The 21,073-nt window shown below is 41.6% G+C and overlaps 1 protein-coding gene across 1 annotated transcript in view; it reads right to left on the bottom strand.

Annotated features, from left to right (window-relative positions):
- b4galt5 (UDP-Gal:betaGlcNAc beta 1,4- galactosyltransferase, polypeptide 5) overlaps positions 1–20,861 on the bottom strand; it is a 30,685-nt gene extending 9,824 nt beyond the window's left edge. Inside the window, exon 1 of the mRNA XM_068335572.1 lies at positions 20,240–20,861. Coding sequence (XP_068191673.1) covers positions 20,240–20,345 — 106 coding nt within the window. The 5' untranslated portion in view covers positions 20,346–20,861. The remainder of the gene's footprint in view (positions 1–20,239) is intronic.
- Between the last annotated feature and the right edge of the window lie 212 nt (positions 20,862–21,073).

Raw genomic sequence — 21,073 nt, 5'->3', positions numbered from 1 at the left:
ATAGTAACAATAGCGATAAACGAAAATAATACAGACAAAGAAGAAACCGGTCAATTTCACCCATAATGCACGCAGATTTAAACAGACACACAACACGCGTGAGCGTTCGCCGTTTGCGAGACAGCATATGATGGAAAAACGCTTGGAGGCTTCAAGAGTGTGATCCAGACCCCCACCCCCCCACCCCTTGGCATCATATTTGGAGAATGTTGGCATCTCCTCCTCATCTGCCTGCCAAATATAGTGAGGTATATTATATGTGTGTATTAATGAAAGAGCAAATCAGGACACAAATATGTTTTTACATGCACACTCGCAAAAAAAAAAAAAAAAAACCCTACAGGAGGCCAAGAGAGCCAACACGTGATGTGCGGTGTACAAAGCAGTGGGCATACAATTCTCTCTCTCATCAAACGTGCGCTCTGGAGGCTGGAGTGAGGGTTAGTGCTGAGGTATTCAAGGCTACAAACTGTGACAAATGCAATTAAACATGAGAGACCTGGACCTTGAGTGTAGTAGGCAACAACACAAGGCCATTAGCACTAGACAAATAAGCAACATACACAATACACACAAACATGCTGATGCATCACCCCCCTATAATAATAATAATAATAAAAAAAAGAAACAACCACACACTCCTCATCCCTTCACAAACGCCCATCTGTACCCCATCAAGCATGACAGGAGTCCTTGAACGACCTTGTCCTCTGTAGCTCTCAAAGAGCACGCCTGCCTGTTCGCCAAGCCCCGCCCACCACTTTTTTCCCTTCCTTTACTTCTCTACATCCCTCCTCCTTTCCACTTATCTGTCCATCCCTCTATTTTCCCCTCGTCCATCTCTCTCTCTCTCTCTCTTGTCCTGCCGTCTCTGCGTGACGTGGTTTGCATCAGTTTGTGTCGAGTCCTTTTGTTCCTATCATTTAAGTAAATCATCAGAAGGATGGATTGCAGGCTCGCGAGGACACTTCCAGGCAAGGACCCTGCATCTTATGGTAGAGGTCTAATGGAAAAAAAAAAGAAAGCCAACAATTAAAAAGACACACGCACACACATACACAAAACCCCCACCCTGCTTTTCCCCTAAAAGGCAATTAACTGAACACAGATAGTCCTGCAGTGGGAGGTGATTGGTCTCGTTCTGGTAGCTCTCTGATAACAGCTGAAATGCTGTTTTTACTCCCAGCAGAAATGGTTTGTGCATGCAAACACACACGCACGCGCACGCACACGCACACACACACACACACACACACTATGCACTCACTCATAGTTTTCAGGGTTTAAAGCTGTCACTGGCAGAAAGGGTCATTTCAACAGCGCACTGTATCAGTGACACCCACAGACCACACACGCATAAAAAGCGTTCAGGAACTGGGGCACGATGGGAACAAAGACATCACTCCTCAGTGAATGTTGGATGTTTGTCAGCGTAAAGGTTGAGCGAATGACACTATCAGCAATCTAACAGTCCAAACAGCCCGTAAAAAAAAAAAAAAAAAACATATTGGAAAGCAAACAGGCAATTACTCCGAGCATTAGCACTAAATTACTCACAACCAACCCAAACAATGACTGTTGTCTGAGCAACATCGACCTATTGATGATTGGAACAAGACGAATGGATTTGCCATCGGCTGCATGTTGATTTTTTTTAAAAAGACATACGTTTTGTTCATGTGCAACTATTGGAGTTTATTGTCTCTTGACCCTCTGGAACGGCTGCAGTGCATCAATACAAACCTGCAGCAGCGTCGATACGCAAAAACACACAGTGAGCAAATTATACATTTATTTCTCCTTAAAATCACACTTTCAGACTTTTGTGTTATTTTCATCAGGAAAAACATTGCTATTACAAGTTTTTATCTGATAACGACGACGACGACACTGAACAACGACCTGAATTTTACATTCTGTTGTTCATCTGCATTCACTCATTGTATTTTTCTAGTTCCTGTTCCTCATTTCTTTACACCCCCACCCTCCTGATTGTTTGGAATTTCAATTGATACGTTTAAAAGAAAGAAAGTTTATGGGAGTAATAAAATTTTATGCATGACATTTTATAACTGAACTGTAATTCTAATGTTATTGCATCTTTACTCTTTTTGCTTTTCATTTCTTATTTCTAAAGGCAGCTTTTAAAATCCTCATTCAGACAGGTGTTAAAAATTTGCATTTTCCTTTATATAACTGAAGCAAACTGAAGGTGTTGCATGGGCCAAGTAATACAACATTTTAAAGAAAAACAGCTAAATGTCTGGCTCAGTAGAACCACCTGGGTCTCATGGCTGATGGTCCCACTGCTGCTCGATGCTACAATAGGCTGCCAAGATGCGCTGCTATGCTCCTCCATATGATATGGTGCGCGAAGTGGAAGACAGATACACGCTTGGCAGATGGTATTTTCAAAAGATGTGAGAAAGTCGACAGGAAAAACAGTCTCCCGACATGTCTGGAGAGAAAAGTTTGGATTTATTCTTCCTGCAATAAGCTGCACTTGGCCAGTGTGTCTATTCTGTATTAAGTCTGTAGCGGCTGTGAAATAGGAAATGCTGAACGCCATTATGAAGCCAGACAAAGACACTTGGATCAAATATACCATCAAACATCCAAGGTGATGACTACATCTACATGGATGCTCGTTCCATCCAAGCATGAGTATACAAGCATTTGCTGAGAACACAATGGATATTAGGAGTACATTTGAGCTCTTTACAGATGGAGAAATGGAAAATGAGTGTAAGCATGTAATGTTTGAAATGCTTTCTGATGGAAAATAAAAACATGAACTCAAAGAAAATATCAAAATAAATAGATCTTTTCTACGATAGGCATGAGAAGAGCTGTAGGAGAGAATTAACACGGTCTGCATAGTGACAGATGAACGCTGCTATTCAGAGTGGATGAATGACGGCCAGGAAACCATGTCTTTAAACACACAGCGGTGGGTGCAGGACAATGACCTGGAATGGAGTGCACCGGTGGCAGCAAAGGGAAATTTGATGATTATATATTGCATACATTTGTATGACATTTGAGTATATAGGATCTGTGAGCCGTAGACAGCAAACTCAGATCCTCACACACACACACACACACACACACACACACACACACACACACACACACACACAGAAATAAATCTTACTTCCCGATTGACCAGTCCTCCGGGAAAATAAAAGGAAACATTAAAGTAATATTCTAATGTGTTTTGTAGTGTTCGTAGCTCTGTCCCTATTTTTTAAAAACTTTTAAATCTACAGTTCACACTTGATTCTGAAGGTGTCCACTTCCTGATGTGTAGACAGGAATGTCACGCCTGTATTCAAATGATAATTGTCTATAATAATTCTAATCTCAGCAAAGGAAAAGCTCACCTAGCAGAACAGGCACTCATACCAGCCCAGAACCTTCCACCACAGAGTGGGCTGCTGGCCTTTGCAGAGATTTGTGGTTTTCAACAGTCTTGTTGCCGTGACACAAACACTGTTTGCAGTGTTCTAGGACACAGGACTGACACCAGAGAATGTCCTTCCTGCACCCGTGTGTAATTTTCTTGGCACTATTAGAGAGTTCATCTTAAAAACTGTACGGGTCTCTCTCTCTCTCTCTTTTCCTCATCGTTTGTCTTATGATGCTAATTAATTAATGTGAGGATGACTCTGCCTCTCGCTCTGTTCATCAGCGTGTTTTTACAGTCGGGAATTGGGTTGACAGACCATGAGGTTGTTGACAAGATTTATTGATCGTGAAATGGAGATGTTTGCCACTTCATTTACGGAACGAGCAGCAACTACGTAAGAAGGTTGTAGGGAAGTGACGCATGTGACAACAAGGAAAACGCAACCGTCTGTGATAAAACAGTGAATATAGGAAGTAAACAGACTTTGTAGTTTGCCTAAAAATATACATATGAGACATTACTAACCACTATTTTTATACATGAAAACTTTATGTGCTGCTTTCACAACACTGAAAAAAAGACATTTGATATCTAGAATTTAAGCACTCTGAACATATTAGGAGATCGTGAAGCTAGAGGATGAAGGTGGTTTTGTACAGATGCTGAGGGCAGCTGCGAGAAGTTAATCCAAATTAAAGGCAAATAAATATCAGGTTTTTCCCTGTGAATGTGTTCCTTAATTCGATTTGCTGTCTTGCAGAAACAACATGACTCAGGTTCTTAATGAGGATATTAGTCAAGTGCTATTCAAGGTCACATGTTACTCAGCCAGTGGGTCACAAGACGTCGTCCACCACATAACGACAGACACACAATCACATGCACAAACACACAAAGGTACGCCCACACACACACTTTGAGTGTGTGTGTGTGTGTGTGTGTGTCTGGGTTTGCGCTAACCATTCGCTACTTCGCCATAGGCGAAGTAAATTCCAGATTGGCTACAAGGTTTTTAGACTGGGTAGCCACAGTGGCGTTCTTATTTTTACGGAAAAAAGGCTAAAACTTAAAACTTTGTCGCTCGCTAGCGTCGCTCGCTATTTCCGCTAGCGCCACTATTTCCGCATTCCGATGGAATTTAGCCGAACTGACCTGAACGCTCCTGATCATTAAACATGCACTCTGGTCATGACTTCCTCTCGTCCAATGAAAAACAAAATATTGTTTTTTTACAAGCTGAACCCGCAAATTTGTGTACAACAAGGCGAGGACGATCGATCAAAAGAATCCAGTGTTTTATAGTAGAGTTTGTGTTAAAGTCCTCATTAATAAACAAATGGTGAATGCTGAGAGGGGGTAGGAGTGGTGACAGACCGATCAGAAGGTCAATGAAAGATACTATCAATACTTGTTTGTAGTCTTAGACTTTTGTTCCCTATGACTGGCAGGAATAACCAGCGATGCATGTAAATGTGTATTCACCTCACTTGCTATTTTTCATGCCTTTTTAAATTGAAATGAAAAATCATGTTGTTGAATTAAAAAAAAACAACTAAACTATGGCATACCAATGGTGTTGGTGGTGGTAAAAGTTAAAATGTCTTCTAGTCTAAGTAAAACTTACAAGTAAACATTGAGTAATATTTTGTATGACTGTATCTTCACAGAGTGAATGGAAGTTTTCAATTGTTGAATCTCACGTTCATACCTGCATAAAGTAGGACAGAAATAAAGTTGACTTCAGTGTATTTTTGTAGGTAACCTGAACAGAAGATTTTGCACCAGAATGCAGGAAAACAACCCCATTTTCTAAAACATTTCCTGGGGGAGGCACCCCGGACTCCCCCAGGGGGTGTGTCCCCCCCACGCCCCACGTAACGAGCGTCGGTCATCCATGCACTGCGCCACTGTCTTGGACACAGAATGTGGCTTTTTGTGGCTTGCTCAATTTTTTTACACTGAGTGGCTTAGTCATACTACCTCCTAGTGCAAGCCTAGTGTATAGAACCACAACGACAGGAAAACAACATGATTGCATCAACAAGAATAGTTCCTTCATTGGACTGGAAGACAAACAGTTCGGCTTCGCTGATAAAAAGGACAGAGAAAGCGAGGGTCCGTGACACAAAAAAAATCAACATGGAGGAGACGCCTCTCGGAGCAGATGTCTCTTTTACAGGCTGAATGCTCTTTATTATCTGCAACAGAAATGACGTCAGCACTTATCACAGTCTGTGGCACCCTGCCCACTTCCTGAGAGCATCCGAACTACTTGTGCTTTCATTCCTCTCTCAGCTTCGGGCAATTTCTTTCATTCTAACTGTTATCTGTTTCACAAATTTCACTCTGCTTTGCCTTCACCACTCCGCGACTTCTTTATTTTATCTACTAAAAATTTCAGAAATACATTTGCTGTTGTGCTTTACAGCAATATCTAGAATTTATTTATTGTCTGTGACTTGAAGGTGAAAATAAAGACACACTCACAGTGTCCATGTATGTCAAAAGAGGAAAAAACAATTATTAGGTAAACCAGTTTTGAGCAATATGTGGCACATGAATGAATGATTTAGCATAGAGAAACACAGACGCTAAAATGTCCCCACACACTGTGCTTATAACATATTCAGATTTCCATCCACCTAAACGTATGAGATTACAAACAGTTAAGGGTCACTCCCCTGCTGTCAGAGTGCACCCGTGGGGGTGAAGGAAACCCTGTAACACAATTCATCATCAACATTCAAATTTTTGGGACCAGAAATCGAAAGAATCAAGTGTGGGTGGGTCAGATTAGCATAAATGTAATAATTTAGACCAAAACAAAATTAAATATTGGCAGCTACCAAATAGCACAGCGGCACACTTCAAAATTTTATCAGTCTCAGCAGAGTCATCAGCCACCACCACCACTACCACTACCACTACAACAACCATTGTCAAGGTGGTTTTATCTCACTGCTGCACAAGGTAGATGCCCTTCGTTCACACTGAGGAGAATAAATGACTTCAAGGCAAATTCCAGATGCATACTTCGTTGACTTATCCATTGAGAGGACTAATACAGTTTAAGACTTTCATTTCAATATCGATACCATTCTTATTTGCCCTTAAGAGTAAAGATAGAACCCTGACAAAAAGGGAATTTTTCTATGTTAATAGACAAAATTTACTCTGATAACAGCTAAAATGCTGAGCTTAAGGGACAATCGTTCAATACAAAACGAAAATTCAACAACCAACAAAAATAAGCCCAAGTACATCCCTTCATATAATTGGTGAGCTTAGTGCAATGAATTACAGGAGGATAAAAAAAAAAACTCTTTTAAATAGCAAATCAGACAAATCACCCTGCATGAACACATGCCAGCAGGGATGGCATTGGGTCCACTCCGAGTTCATTTTTGGTCTTGAACTAGGCATTCTGCCCTTCCATCTGCTCTAATGTTCCAAGTGTGTGTGTGTGTGTGTGTGTGTGTGTGTGTGTGTGTGTGTGTGTGTGTGTGTGTGTGTGAGAGAGAGAGACCCTCCCTTGTGTCATCGTATCTGCTGAGCCGCTACATGGCAGAAAACCACAGGAAGCAGACATGGTTAGATTTGCATAAATGACAACGATGTCAGGACCCCTTGTTGTCATTTCACTGCTAGCAAATACTTGAAACAGCTCTGAAGCAAGGAAAGAGAAGTGAGAGAGGAAGAGTGAAAGACACACAGATTGTGTGTATGTGTGTGTGAATATACGAGACATTCTTTTTCAAGCACAAGAGACACACTACCTCTTTCTGTCTGCATCTGTTCTATTTCTATTCCTGCCTGTTGAAGAGATATGAAGGTGGAATTAAAGGTTGGGACTTTCTTTAAATTTGACAGAGGCAACATGAATTATGGAAGAGAAATTGTACAAAAGGTTAAAGTTCCTGTATTTACACTAACTTTAAAAGAAATCAGCACATATACATCAGTTCGGCTAGAAAGAATACAGAGCGTATATTTAGCTGAGGTTCTATCTGGGTAACATCAGCCTCAACCTCTGCAGGCAAAATAGTCTGAAATGCATCTACTTGTAAATGAATACATACAGTAGTTGAAATAAAGATGTTTTTAAGCTAAAAGTAGGTTTCATTAATATTGAACTAAACAAATCAGACTTCACTCATCGTTGTTACATCGTCACATTTCTGTCATTGCAGGTGGATGAAGGGGCTGAAGATGAGATGATTGGGATTGTCTCGTCTACAAGGAAATGGATGGATGGATGGACTGGGTGGTTTTCCAACAACTCTGGGCCCCCACATGGTGTAAACTTTCAACAACCTTCCACCTACCTGTCCATCGCTTCTCTGTGCTCATTTATTTAGGGTGCAGAGAAGCCCTGGGACTGCAGGTGTCGTGATACTTCAATTTAGGTCATGTCAAATGCAACTACACGACAGGTTTCTCACGAATCCTTTCAGTCTCTTCCGTCTCTCTGTGGTCTCTCTTTCCTTTTCACTCTTTTTCTTAAGAATTCTTCTGCTAACCCAGGTCTGCTCTTTCTGCCGTCTCCCATTTCAAAGCAGAGCATTTATTGCTAAACATACACGTGCATGTATAATCTTACTGAAACCCAGTATGGCCCAGTATTTTCCCAATCAATGAGTAATAGCGGTGAGAGCGCTGTGGCCTGGCAAGCAGTGATTCATTCCTGCGGTACCATGCTGCTGCCATGTGCACGGCCCTTTTTCTTTTTTGTATATCTGGCGTTTGTCCAGAGCATTCTTTTGCTATTGGAGTGCCTCGATGACACAGTGTTTACAGGGCATGCATAAAACTACAGAGGACAGGTAGTAATATGCAGCAAAGCATACTGTACTAGCAGCCGGTTTCTACCCCAGCTCCTGTTCGCTCTGCTACCCCCACGCCCAACAGTCTCACAGCTGCAGGACACTCCTGTTGGCTGCACAAATGGGCCAAAGCAAGCAGCTCAAACACCTCCCTGCAGTAGTAGCTGCAAACGAGCAAGTCCGCTTGCCCGTCCCTATTGATCTCCACATTTAATTCTCTGCAACAACCAACAACGCTGCTATATTTTCATGCTCCTGCTGTTCAGCAAATATACAACAATTCTCCAGGGTGTTGTGGCTGGAGCACACACCCAAAATCCCTGTGAAACTAAAACAATTTGAATGATCACACCAATACAAATATGAACACAAGTGATTTTCATGACTGCTAGTACACTGGCAATAGTAGTACACCGAAATTAGTTAATGCTTGTCAGTTAAACTGCAAACAGAATTTGGCAGGCTTGCTTGCTGCAGTTTGTTTCATTAATATTTAAGAAGACGGTATTTGATGCTTTAATGCATTGAGTGTGGTTCAGTAGCATACTGATAGCTGGTGAAACGTCGAGAAGGTTTTTGGTTCTGATCCACCCTGGGACTATTCAATGTTCTCCCCACATCTGTGTTGGTTAAACCATTCATCGGCTTCCTCCCACAGTCCGAAAACATGCAGCAGATGTGCTCTGAATGGTATCGTGTGTGTGAATGACGGTTGGCCCAGTCATCAACCGTCAAACCCGTCCAACGTGAACCCTGCCTCTCAGGAAACACGTCAGCTGGGATGGGCTCCAGGCTCACGCAAGGATAAGTCTTGACGGAAGATGGATGGATGGATGGATGGAGTGAACAATTCAAAGAGGAGTCTCAGTTCATTTCTGTACAGCCCAAAATTTGATGCCTTAGAAATCAGTAAAACAACAAATATCTGCATTGAGTTCTAAATGATCAGAAAAGAAAACAGGGTGAACGGTCACCGAACAGGGAATGTTTTCTTTGCCACAATAATGCATCCTTTACAAAAACACTGCTCAATTCATATGTCGAGTGACATTGCTGTGTTAAACTTCATGCATACTTTGCTGGACAAATGCCAGCAAACCTTCTAAAAATCACACACCAGAGCATTGTTGTATGGTTCAGAGTGAAGAAACAAACAAAGGTGGCATGAATGCACTTTAGTACAGAGCGGTTGCAACGTGCTTCCGTGAAAGGAAACTAATTTGAATGATGTACCATTGAAAAAAACCTGTTTTACAGGAGAGGCTGGAATTAAATTGAATTGCTCGTGCATAATAGAATGCAAGTGATGGTGGGGGATTAAAATACCAAGCAGGAAGAAAAAGTTCTGTATTGTATTTATGACAAGCTGCTAAACATGTAATTATGTTTTCATCATCGAATGACAGATAAATTTGAGTCCATGGTCATACATGTTTGAAAAGACTCACCACCCAAAAAGATTTAGGGTCCCAATAAAGGATGTGCGAATTTACTTTGACTTTTATCTTTTTTTTGTTGAGGATATGGATAGAGTATTTTATGTATGTCCATAACATGTAAGATTAGTAAATGATACAAAATGAATGGGTAACCTTATACGCCCCCTACCGAAGGGGCATAAAGACATATTTTGTGCAATTCTACTTGAAGATTCACTCAACAGTGTCTCATCTGATCGCTTATAACCTCTAATCTAATGCAGTCCCACCAAAGCCCAATATGAAAAAATGCTAATACGCATTAAGTGAATTTGCTTTATTATCATACAGTGCATGCAAATCAGCTCTGACCTCTGCTGTGCTTTGTTAATCAACAGAGCCGCCCTCCTGGGGTGTTATTACCGGAGCCTTTTAATGACGCTCGTAGGTTTGGTGTTGGTTGTTTATGCGTGCTGCCATGGCCAACCTAAAGTGTTGATCTGGATACCCGATAAAGCGGCAGGTGTGCACCAGGACACGGTGCATTGATGACCATATTGTGTACAAGTTGGATTCACGTTGATTTGTACTTTGACTTGAACATGAAGCTTGGTGTTTCATCAACACACAGCAGCATAACTGTATGTAAATATCTTTGGTTTGAATTTGACTTATTTTCCATAACTTGGAAAATACATAGTCTATCTCTGAGAAATAGAGATAAACAAAAGGGATTTGCATTATAATTATGAATCAAAACTATCATGTGATTCAGATCACAACTGCAGTGCTGTGTGCAGATGTTCAATAAATCGCAACTAGACTCCCAAAAGTCCTTTCTTTCACTTGACGGAAAACATTTCACACACTAAGAGGACTGCAGAGGTTCTTTACCATCCATAGGATGACAGTCCTGTAACAAAATAGACAGGTTTTTCAGCTCTACATAGGAGTGACAAGGAGGAAATGAGAGCGTCAAAAGAACACTCAAAGATCACAAAGCAGACCATGTTCTCCATTACGTCAATTCAACTGAGAACGTCAGACCTGTGAAAAGCTAACCTTTACATTATGACTCCATGACCCTGAAAATGTTCACCTAGCAGCTTGCATCACATCAGGATTCTTTCATGATCAGTGGAGGGTTTTTTTTTCTTCTACAGGACCTTGCTCAATATTTTGACACCAACCTGAATCAAACAAGACCCATGAAGCTAATCAATCTGAATACTATCTCCAGATTTGGTGCTGGTTGGTTATAGATATGTCATCTGGTAATTTTGTCTAACATTCTGCATCAAAATGGCTGCTTTAAGGGTTCTGTTAAACTTTAACAGCTAAAGTAAGTGGTTGAGGGGGGGATCAATGACCCATCTTTTTAACTAGCCGGGGCAACTCCAGGACCTTTTTACGAGATAAGAACTACAAATAAACATCTTTCAATGAATGACACTTTCATTTCCACAATAATACCTTTATTGAATGAAAAAAAAGCGATTTTGACAAAACCAAGATCAATTAAATACAAGATGTTACATTAGAGGCAAACAAATTAGTCTGGTGGTCAGCAGTGGTGCAGAACAGTAATGGATCAGTTGGATAAGGTCATTCACTGAAAAATCAATTGGCGCTTCGCACCAGACGTTCAGGGCCAGCCCATCAAAAAAAATATACCAAAGATTTAACCATATTTAACGAAGCCTTTACTCTATGAATGTAAGATAATGCACACACCCATATTTTCACGTGACTTTTTCCTCAGCATTTTTGATATCCCATAACTTTCACATGGATTTTTTACGGGATGAGACTAATTCAGTTTTAAATCTACTCCAGGTATCTCAACTGAAAGCCAAGATCTGTTTTTTTTCAGGATCATTTCTTTTCTGTCAGAAATTTTGAGCATCAATATCATGACATACATCAGTTTCAGTGGCAAGACTGTACCAATATAATGACTATGATCTGGAATAACAGAAACAAGCACTAACTCAGATGTATTATCTGTTTTCTAGCCTTTAAAAGGAGGCAACCTTTAAAAAAAATAAGGCATATGAATCTTTATCTGCTTGTTGTCTTCAGGCTCAGGTTCTAGCTAGTCAAGATAATTTTAAATCATAATATTTAATTATTACAAAATTCAAGCAGGCCTAAATAGACGGACAAAACATACTCATGTATCCAGATGCTCTCCAAAATTCAATTCTTTTTAGGATATGTCCCACTTTTCCACGATGTGTCGTGGAAATCTGTCCAGCAGTTAAATGTCACTCAGGCTACCCCCGTTATTTCTATGGCAACGTGTCATTTAAACAATAGTATTGATTGTGACACGTCAATCTATCATTAAACTTTGATGGGGAAACAGGTGCAGTGATCCCATCAATGATCCCATCAACGGAAGTTAACCTGGGATGAACATGTTTGGATATCCTCACTGGCATCATCATCTCTCCTCACGACAGCTTTATCACAGGTTACAGCTTGACTGCCCACAAACACCAAAGTCACCATGGAAACAGTCTCAATAACAAAGGGAGGCTCAGTGCGGGTCAACAAAGACTGGGGTTCTCCTCAGGATGATTAGGTTACGTAAATGATTAGCGTCTCAACATGAGACCTCCAGTCCACTTCTGAAATGGCACGTAGGTTACGTCTCTGTCTAAACATTGGTATGCATCCACTCTCCTCATCTCCACTGCGCTCGGCTCTACCATCTGTCTGCGGTAAAGTATCCAAGTAGCAACACGAGACACCTTACACACAGCATTCTAATCCATAAAGCCAGACATGTGTGGACATGGACCACCTGCAGCAGAGAGGCCCCATCGGCTTCAGATACAGGACTCAGAGTCCAGAGAAAATAGGTTTACAAGTATTTTACACAGTAAATTGTTAACTGACAGGACTAAGACTGAAAGGGATTTTTATTTTACTATTCTTCATTGCATAATTTCATTTATTTTCATGTATTGCTCAATATTCTTTTTTCCCTTGTTACACAATTTTCTGTGTCTGATGCTTAATTAACTGAGAGGGATTAGGGGATTACACATCTGAAACTTTTCCATCCCCATACCAGCTATGTTTTGTCACTTGAGTAAGGTTGACAATCTGAGAAGTAGCATGCCTAGATTGTTCAACTTCAAATAAGCTAAAAAAAATAAGTAGATAAAAGTGACTTTCCATGTTTAACTATCCAAACAGTAACGCACCTAATAACTGGAATGATTACTGTGTACACATTATTCGGAAAATGTCACTGAAATGAACTGCTGATTAATCGCTTTAACTTTTAAATATTTATCAAAATTTAAGTCAAATAAAGAAAAAGCAGACACTTCCTTTAATAATTTGGAATATACCACCAAACAATGTCTTTTTGTGACTGAATTGATTGTGAATGTTTTGTCTACTCCTAAAATGTTATAAACTAACAGTGTTCCATGCTGTCTATAAGTCTTTAAAATACTAGATGGAGTGATCTCTTTATTCTGTTTGGGTTGTGCACAAGAAGTCAAACTTTGTCTTTTATACAAGAAAAGGAACATTTGAAATTCCAGCGTCAGCGTAAATACTGATGTACAGTAATCAAGTTTTGCTGAAGGAGCTGCTCAGTGGTCCTGCGTATTGTAGCAAACCGTGGTTGGAATGAGTGCAGGAGGTGTGTGTGTGTGTGTGTGCATGTTTGTATGATGAATGACTGCAGGTATCACGAGGTCAGAACTTTAAGAACATTGCACACACACACACGCACGCACGCACACGCACACACACACACACACACACACACTTCTGACTGACTTAGTGCAATGAACTGACACTTCAGTGACGTTTAACTACTGTCCTTTCTTAAGGAATCTCTTTGCAGGTGCGCAGCAGGGAAATTTTAAATATGCAATGTCTAGACAAGAGCAGCAAAAACAATTCTGATGTGTTTGTTCAAGTAATGAAGTGTTGTCTTGTCCTGTCATTGATAGTTTGCAACAGAAAATAAAGCCATTATCTAAAAGGTTTCATCCTAGTTGTAACAACTTTTACAGCAGAATCCCTTTTGTGTGCAGACGTCGTCCACAAACTGTCTGTTCAAAATCAGCCAAAGATTCCAGATCATCTTGGGAACCAGGGAGGCATGTTTCTGCAGTTACTGTGACAGAAAAAAAAATGTCTGTCCTGGATTGGAACAAGCCCTTGGGGAACCATGGCAACTACAGTTAAAATACCAAACGCCAGACCACAAGCGCTACAGCCAGAGGAATTTCACTGACTGAAGTGCTGTGTATCCAGCTTTCCATGTTTCCCTTTCATTCTGATTTGATACCATTTGCCTATAAATGTTCCATTTTTGCAGACAATAAAGTGTAGAGAATAAATAGAGGGGCTGCATAATGTATCGCTTGTTTATTCATAAACTTGTTTATTCACGACGGAATCTATGTGAGGCAGCTTGGCACCGAGTTAATATTTCACCCTGGCTATTCCTAGCTTCTGGAAATTAGCCTTAAGAGGCTGGCTGAGTCAAGCTAAATGGATGGATCAATTAAGAAGCAGGAGGAGGATTGAAGGTAGGGTGGGTGAGGGGGGTGGCGTTTACAGTGGGGCCTTGAGGACGATAGATGGATGGTTTTAATAGTGCCAGAAAAACCCGACTGCATCAATACCAGAAGCACATCAGCACTGTAACAACATGAGTGTTAAACACACATGGGCACAACTGCTGCCAATGGCACCACCTTTCACAGACACACACACACAAAAACACACACCCCCTAACTAAGCATTACCTTGCATGAAAGCATGCCCAACTATTTTACAACCAGAGGAATTGTGTGTGTATGAGCGCTGTGGTTACCTCCATCAACACCGTAAATTTTCAAGTCCATAAACCTTTAAGGAAAAGAAACTTCACAAGAATTATGAGAGACACTTAAACCACAGAAAGTGGTGATTTGGGGTTTATGTCCCCTGTGTCCTCAATGGTGTGAATAATATTCATCAAGTGAAGTCATTTATCAAATAGTGCAGTTTTAGCTTATCTGTGTGGCATGAAAAGGCTCCAGGCTTAAGAGGTTGAGCCGTACACCTTCCATAGCAACAAACTCAATGGATTACTGACGTAAAAACCCGGCTTGGGTAACAAAGGCATCTAATGAACGCTGTCACCAAAGCACGACAACCTGGATGAAGTGGAGAAACATCTTCTTCCTTCTTCTGATGCAAAGCAAAAACAAAAATCTGGAAGCTCTAAGATAGTCTCTACGAAAGAAAAGTTTTACCCAAATTAGAATGCAAATGTTAGTGTGGGAGAGTCAAAGATTGCGTTTGGGGAAATCAGGCCTAAAGGAAGTGGCTGCACGAACAAAGACACATGTGGATGGACAATCGCATTTGTGCACACTCACACATAGTTTCATGGGTGTGAGCACAGGAAATGTTTAAGACTGCTCTGGGAAAACGGCTTTCTCTGAACACTTTAGAGACCAGCGTGCTCAGCAGTGGTGAAGGAAGACCATCCAATTAAGGTCAAATGTGCACAGAGTGATAGTATGTACAGTAAGTGGCCTATGATATTTTAGTCATGAAAGTGATGACAAGGCAAAAATAAATCATGGTCTTTGCACACAAATTTAATTCCTGTAGGTAGGGGAGGGGTGAGAGCATCCAACACTCAACTATCAAATGTCATACTGTAATTACAGGATAATTCATGATACCTGCTTTGCCCATAATGACAGCATCACTGTTGAGATAGACCCCTGTAATTTATGATGTATTGCAAAAAAAAAAATCAACACATCATTACTGACTGTGACTGTACATAACCTTCAGATGACAAAAAACATTTTCCAAAAAAGTGGATATGTACTGATGACACACGAAAAAAGAAAAATCACAAACATGATATTCTTTAAAAAAAACAAAACACTTTCTCAGTAAAGTATTATTAAACTACTACTTCATTATATCATGCAAACATATTCCTACACTATCACCGGATTTGATAATAATTGCAAGATATATTTTACTGAAGACTACCAGATTACTTGTTAAGTTTAAACTGATTTATATTTTGAACTTTACCACAAAGTTCATCTTACATTACCTTAAATCAAAAGCCTGCTGTTGTGTAAATGGAGTGACTGATTGCTATTGAAGCTGTAAAAGCTGAGTGGTGACACTTAAGTGGAATGGTTCAGTCTGGCAGGCAAACCCTGAGGTTCACATGGATTTCTCAGGTAGCTTATAGATCCCAATACTAGCTCATCTACTTCTTTATCAAAGAACTGAATAATTGTTGTCATAATATTTTTTACAATAACAGACTCTTAACTTGTAATTTCATTGAGATGCACAGGGTATATGATTCTATATGGACAATTTAAAAGTCTAAAAATCGGGGGCATGCAAAATTTGACTGGGCAGCACAGATGTTTATGACTAACCGTTAGAGTACCTGCTGAGAAAGCAGACCACCAGTGGCACATCTGCAGTCATTTCCCGGCTTTACTAGTAGGAGGGGCCCTTATGTCACAAGGCTTTGGCAATCATTTGTTTCTGAGATTTGTTCTTACTTGCAGATTACACGCTCAAAACAATTGCAGTGAAATTACGACAGGTAGACGAGGCATTCCCTACATGTCAACCAGTCTTACGAAAAGGCAATAACACAACTGTAAGATTGCTTTCAAGCCATGTACACAATCACGAAGCGGAAACAACAACAGTCGAGGCTGCATTTCCATTACGCAATGTTTTGTTGTTCCATGTTGAGTAAAGGTAGTGTATCGCCGTAAACAAGTTTTGTAAAATTAACGATGCTTCACAAAAAAACGCCTGAGTCTGGATTGCTTCACACTGTCGAGGATGGCTTTTGGAGATTCACCACTGGCTGCGTGTGACCGAGCCGCACCTAGAAAAAAATCTGGTCCACATTAAAAGCACAGCATTACAGACACAGGGCCGGGACGGATGCGCGCACGCAAATGCACATCCAATCCGATGGGAGGATGAGAGCGGTTGCTGGAGACAAGAGGGAAGCACCTGCCTCCGCTGCTCTCCCAGGATGCAGAGACGTACGTGCATCTGTGTTCAACCCTATAAATAGAGCCTGTGTCTTCCCTAGCATTCACTCCGGTGGGATCCTCTCATGTTTTAATTAAATAAACTGCTGCAATCGGGGCCCAGCTGTGGCCTGCATTCCCAGCCCTTCATCGGTCTTGCGACCATGCTCGGGGTGGGGGTGGGCGACGTCGCTGCTGGGGCGACGATATGAGACGGAGAGGCCGAACGAGAGGCGGAGGAAGATGAAAATTAGCTAAGCCGTGAAACTGGGGCAATTCTGCTGCGAAAGCTGAGCTCAGGTGTTCACGATGGGTTCCCCCCGATGTGAAAACCAGCAGAACGAAAGCAGCCCAGCTCATCATTTTTCATTCTACCTTCTTTATTCCTCCCCTCCTCCTCCTCTTCCTCTTGGCCTTTCCCCATCTGTTTTTTCTTTGCTCTGAATTATTCTGCTGATTCTTTTGCAGCGTTCGTTGCTATAGGATCCCTGTTCACCTTTAATGTGTCACCACACGATGATAAATGGAGCACATTTGCAGAGAAAACTCCCCATTCTGGGGTTACAGGAGACTAAAACAGGAAAATTGTTTAGTTCAATTATTGTCATGCTGAAAGGTAATAATGGCTACCAGAAAACTGCAGATGATCACTTACACACACTTTTACTCGGACAGCATATTCGAATGGTGTTTATTACTATCATGAACAAGATATGATGTAAACAGACACCCTCTCTGAGAATTCCTTATTTATATGCTCCTAAGAGGTCAGGCCTATGTTCAGGCATACAGTCAGCTGCTACTTATCGGGAGGAAATATTGATGCAAAGACATTAACTATGACCACATGGAAAAGTCAAATCAAATAAGATCCACGGGGCACTCGTTAAACTTCTCTGCACAATAAAACCGTAGTTTTTGGTTAATAGAACTGTGATACCCGGAGGTCTAATGGACGATTCTACACTGAATATCACGTAGTCTGTTGGGGATTGTTAAATCGACTGCTAATGTTGTGTTGTGGCTTTAAATGTTGCCTCTGCTAGTTGCCGTTTTATCTGTCTGACAAGCTGTGGCTCTACTGGTGCATCTCCAAAAGCCTCAGATAATGATCATGTATCAATATTACTACTACCAGTGAGTAAGACACACCAGTTTGGGGTTGTTGTTGTTTTTTTTGCAAACTGGGTAACAAGGCCTCCTCAGACTTTGCGTCCCCTCATCAAATTGCTGATTTGACCTTAAAACTCATACATTATCCTATTACAAAACATGCAGTCTTCTTTAAAAGTCACCTTTACAGTAAAAAGATCCAGTTGATGTCAGTAAACAATATCTCTGTTCAATAAAAGTACTACAACTGCTTCAAAAATACAATATCCATGACAGATAGACCATCAAATGGTCTTATGCTGCTTTTGTTTTCACGTTACTTCAATGTCTCTTTGGGGGGTTCTTTTTGTCTGCATCGCCATCTTGTTGGCGCGCTGCGTGTTCCGGCGACATTTCATTCATCTCATGTTCAGGATCTGCTGACTTAAAAAATGAGATTCTCACTTTCTTGTGACCTTTCACGCAGCGCCAAGTGAAAGAAAGCCAAGGGCCATCGGGGGGGGGCAAAGGAAGGTTGGATTTTTTTTAATTTTTTTTTGCTTCTGACACTGAAAGCAAGATCAGAACATCACCAGGGATCAATTAAAAAATATGACATGACCCACTGGGATGCTCCATTTTTACCTCGAATTGTCACTCGCTCAGTTTGTTTTCCCTCGAAACTCCCTGCAGTTGATGTCAGAAATTCATTTAAGCCCCCCCCCCCCACACACACACACACACCACCTCATTTCCCTTTTCAGAACTGATGCAGGAGCTCCACCAGGCACTCCAAGTGTAAAACACTAAACTACAGCTTTTAGTAACAGCAGGATAAGCTGCTGAGACCATGGTTACCATCTATATTTAATGGACTGGTCCTTGTTATGTTTCTGAACAAACCACAAGTAAACCACGTGGCCATTACAACCCAACGGTAGGCGACACCCAAGAGGACGGATAAGGTCGAGAAGAGCTCTTTGTCAGTTACCATCATCAATATTTGAGCTGGAAAAAAAAAAAGAACAAGTGAATAAAAAATACTCTGGGTTATTTATCTGTTTATTAGTTTCCCATTTAGGACGTCACTGATCTCGGTTATTTTGACTCATACCAGCTATTCCCGTCAGTAATGTGTTTTCTATACAGGAATCGATCCAATTCATTGATCATGTTGTCCACAGCAGGTAGAAAGTGTGAATGGATCAATATCCATTTTGATGAGTAAAAAAGACCAGCCCTCTCTCTGATGTTTTAGAACGGCTACACTGGTGAGCATTAACACTAAAGTCACATGTGCAGACATTCCTCACGCCAAAAGGATGTCAGCCATCATAAACAATCAAAGTTGAAATGTTTACAGACATCCTCTAAATCATAGGATGTCGATGGGTGATGGGTCGTGGATTTATTACGGCTGATACCATCTTAGGAATTTTTCAAGCAAAGCACGGCCAATCGGGCCTGTTAAGCAAGTACAACAGGATATCCTACTCATCTTGGTTTTCACTAGAAATTTGTGAAACGTTCTAACAATCGGTGTCAAACTGTTCCTCGTGTTTCCTCTGGTTCCCGATCCATCTCGGTGATAAGTTATAACTGACTGATTCTATCACAGATTCAAGGAAGTAACAAGAAGTCTAAAAGACATCTACGAAGGAAGATATGCTTCATTGTTGCCAGCATGCTTGACTTATCTGGGCTGAAAAGATTTTTCACCTTTTTAAGATGCAAAAGGTTGGAGGTAATAAAGGTTGAGTTTGCTGAAAATGATTTCACGCACGGTCAAGAGAGATGGAAGGAGTGACAAACAGGGATGATTGGACACATTAATTAATGATAGGAGGGATCCATTACATGTGAGATAACGCGACGGCATGTGACTTCCAGGCAGCTGATGATCTCATGAATGATCCGCTCGGGTTAAAAATCACCACTGCTATTTAAAGGCTTATGCAAACATGAATGAAAACTTGTTTTTATCCAGCTAAATAAATAATAATTTTTTAAAAAAGCCAGACAGGCATGAGCTGCCTGTGGGCCTATATCCGCATCTCTCATGCCAACAATAATCCCCCCTCCCAATAAAAAAAAAAAAAATCAACGCTGGTGGAAGATGATATTTTTCCCCGCAGCGTCTGTAAGAGTTATAATCGTGGATGTCACGTCTGGGAACACGAGGATGATAATTGCGGTCGCCATGATGCTCATCAGTATCGCTGTTATTATGGTCTATATTATAGGCCTGCTTCCAGCATCAGCTGAGCATCAGCATCGATTGGGAGAGATGTGAGGCTCCGCAGACGCGCATGGCTCCTTAGCTGCTTTACACTCCCCCAGAAACACATGACCGAGCGACCCGCTCTAAACACCCTACAACATCCTACCGTGTAGGGGGGTAGGTAGCATTCACCATGTCCGTTCGGTTTGACTTACCTATTCCGGGGGCGGAGTAGATGAAATACAATGCAGAGGTGGACAGTGAAAACAGGAATAAAAGCCCAAGGAATGACCTTCTCCGGAACCGCAGATGTGTCGGCATTATCCAGGCAGCAAGAAGCGCGCACACACACAACACACACAACACACACAGCACACACAGGCACGTTTAGGTCTCGATAATGACGTTCGGCCAGTTCCGATGTGCCCAGATGCCACAACCAGCGGTCGGCCAGGCGGGTAAATGGGCTAAAGCAGGGTGGCCCGTCTGCGGCAGCCGTGATGAGGAAAATAGGCAACGAGGAAGTGTGCCTATGTCCGAGGCAGGTCGAGCGCTTCGGAACGGTCCTAACGAAGAAATCCAGATTCCATTCCGCTGAGATGGTTTGAGTTGCGGTGGAAAGACAACGCCAGTTATCGAAGAGAAAAAGAAAAAAAAGCTAACGACGGTTACTAACTTCAACCCGGCCTCATATTTTCAGTAACCGGCGAACATTTCGCTGCCTGCCCGCTTGGGGATGTTCAGCCACTACCCGCCCGCTTTACGTCCGATGAATGAGGCTGCCTGGGCGAAGTGAGCAGTTCCGAAGTGGGCGTTAACGGGACGCGACCGGAGAGCACGCGCTCACAACAGCATCTAACGTAACAACCCGGCGACGAGAAGCTCGTGGCGACGCGAGCGCTTTGACAAACGTCACGTGACGTCGTCTCCCCCCCCCCCCCCCCAAAAAAAAAGATGACATGCGACGTATTATGAGTGGCTGGCGCTTCGAGATCGATGTGAGTCACGGGAAATGTGGTTTAATTGGTGATTAAAAAGTAAACGCGTGT

This window comes from Antennarius striatus, chromosome 2 (assembly GCF_040054535.1).
Source record: "Antennarius striatus isolate MH-2024 chromosome 2, ASM4005453v1, whole genome shotgun sequence".
Taxonomy (NCBI): Eukaryota; Metazoa; Chordata; class Actinopteri; order Lophiiformes; family Antennariidae; genus Antennarius; species Antennarius striatus.
The sequence above is the reverse complement of the archived record's forward strand: the minus strand, read 5'-3'. Positions and strand labels throughout refer to the sequence as shown.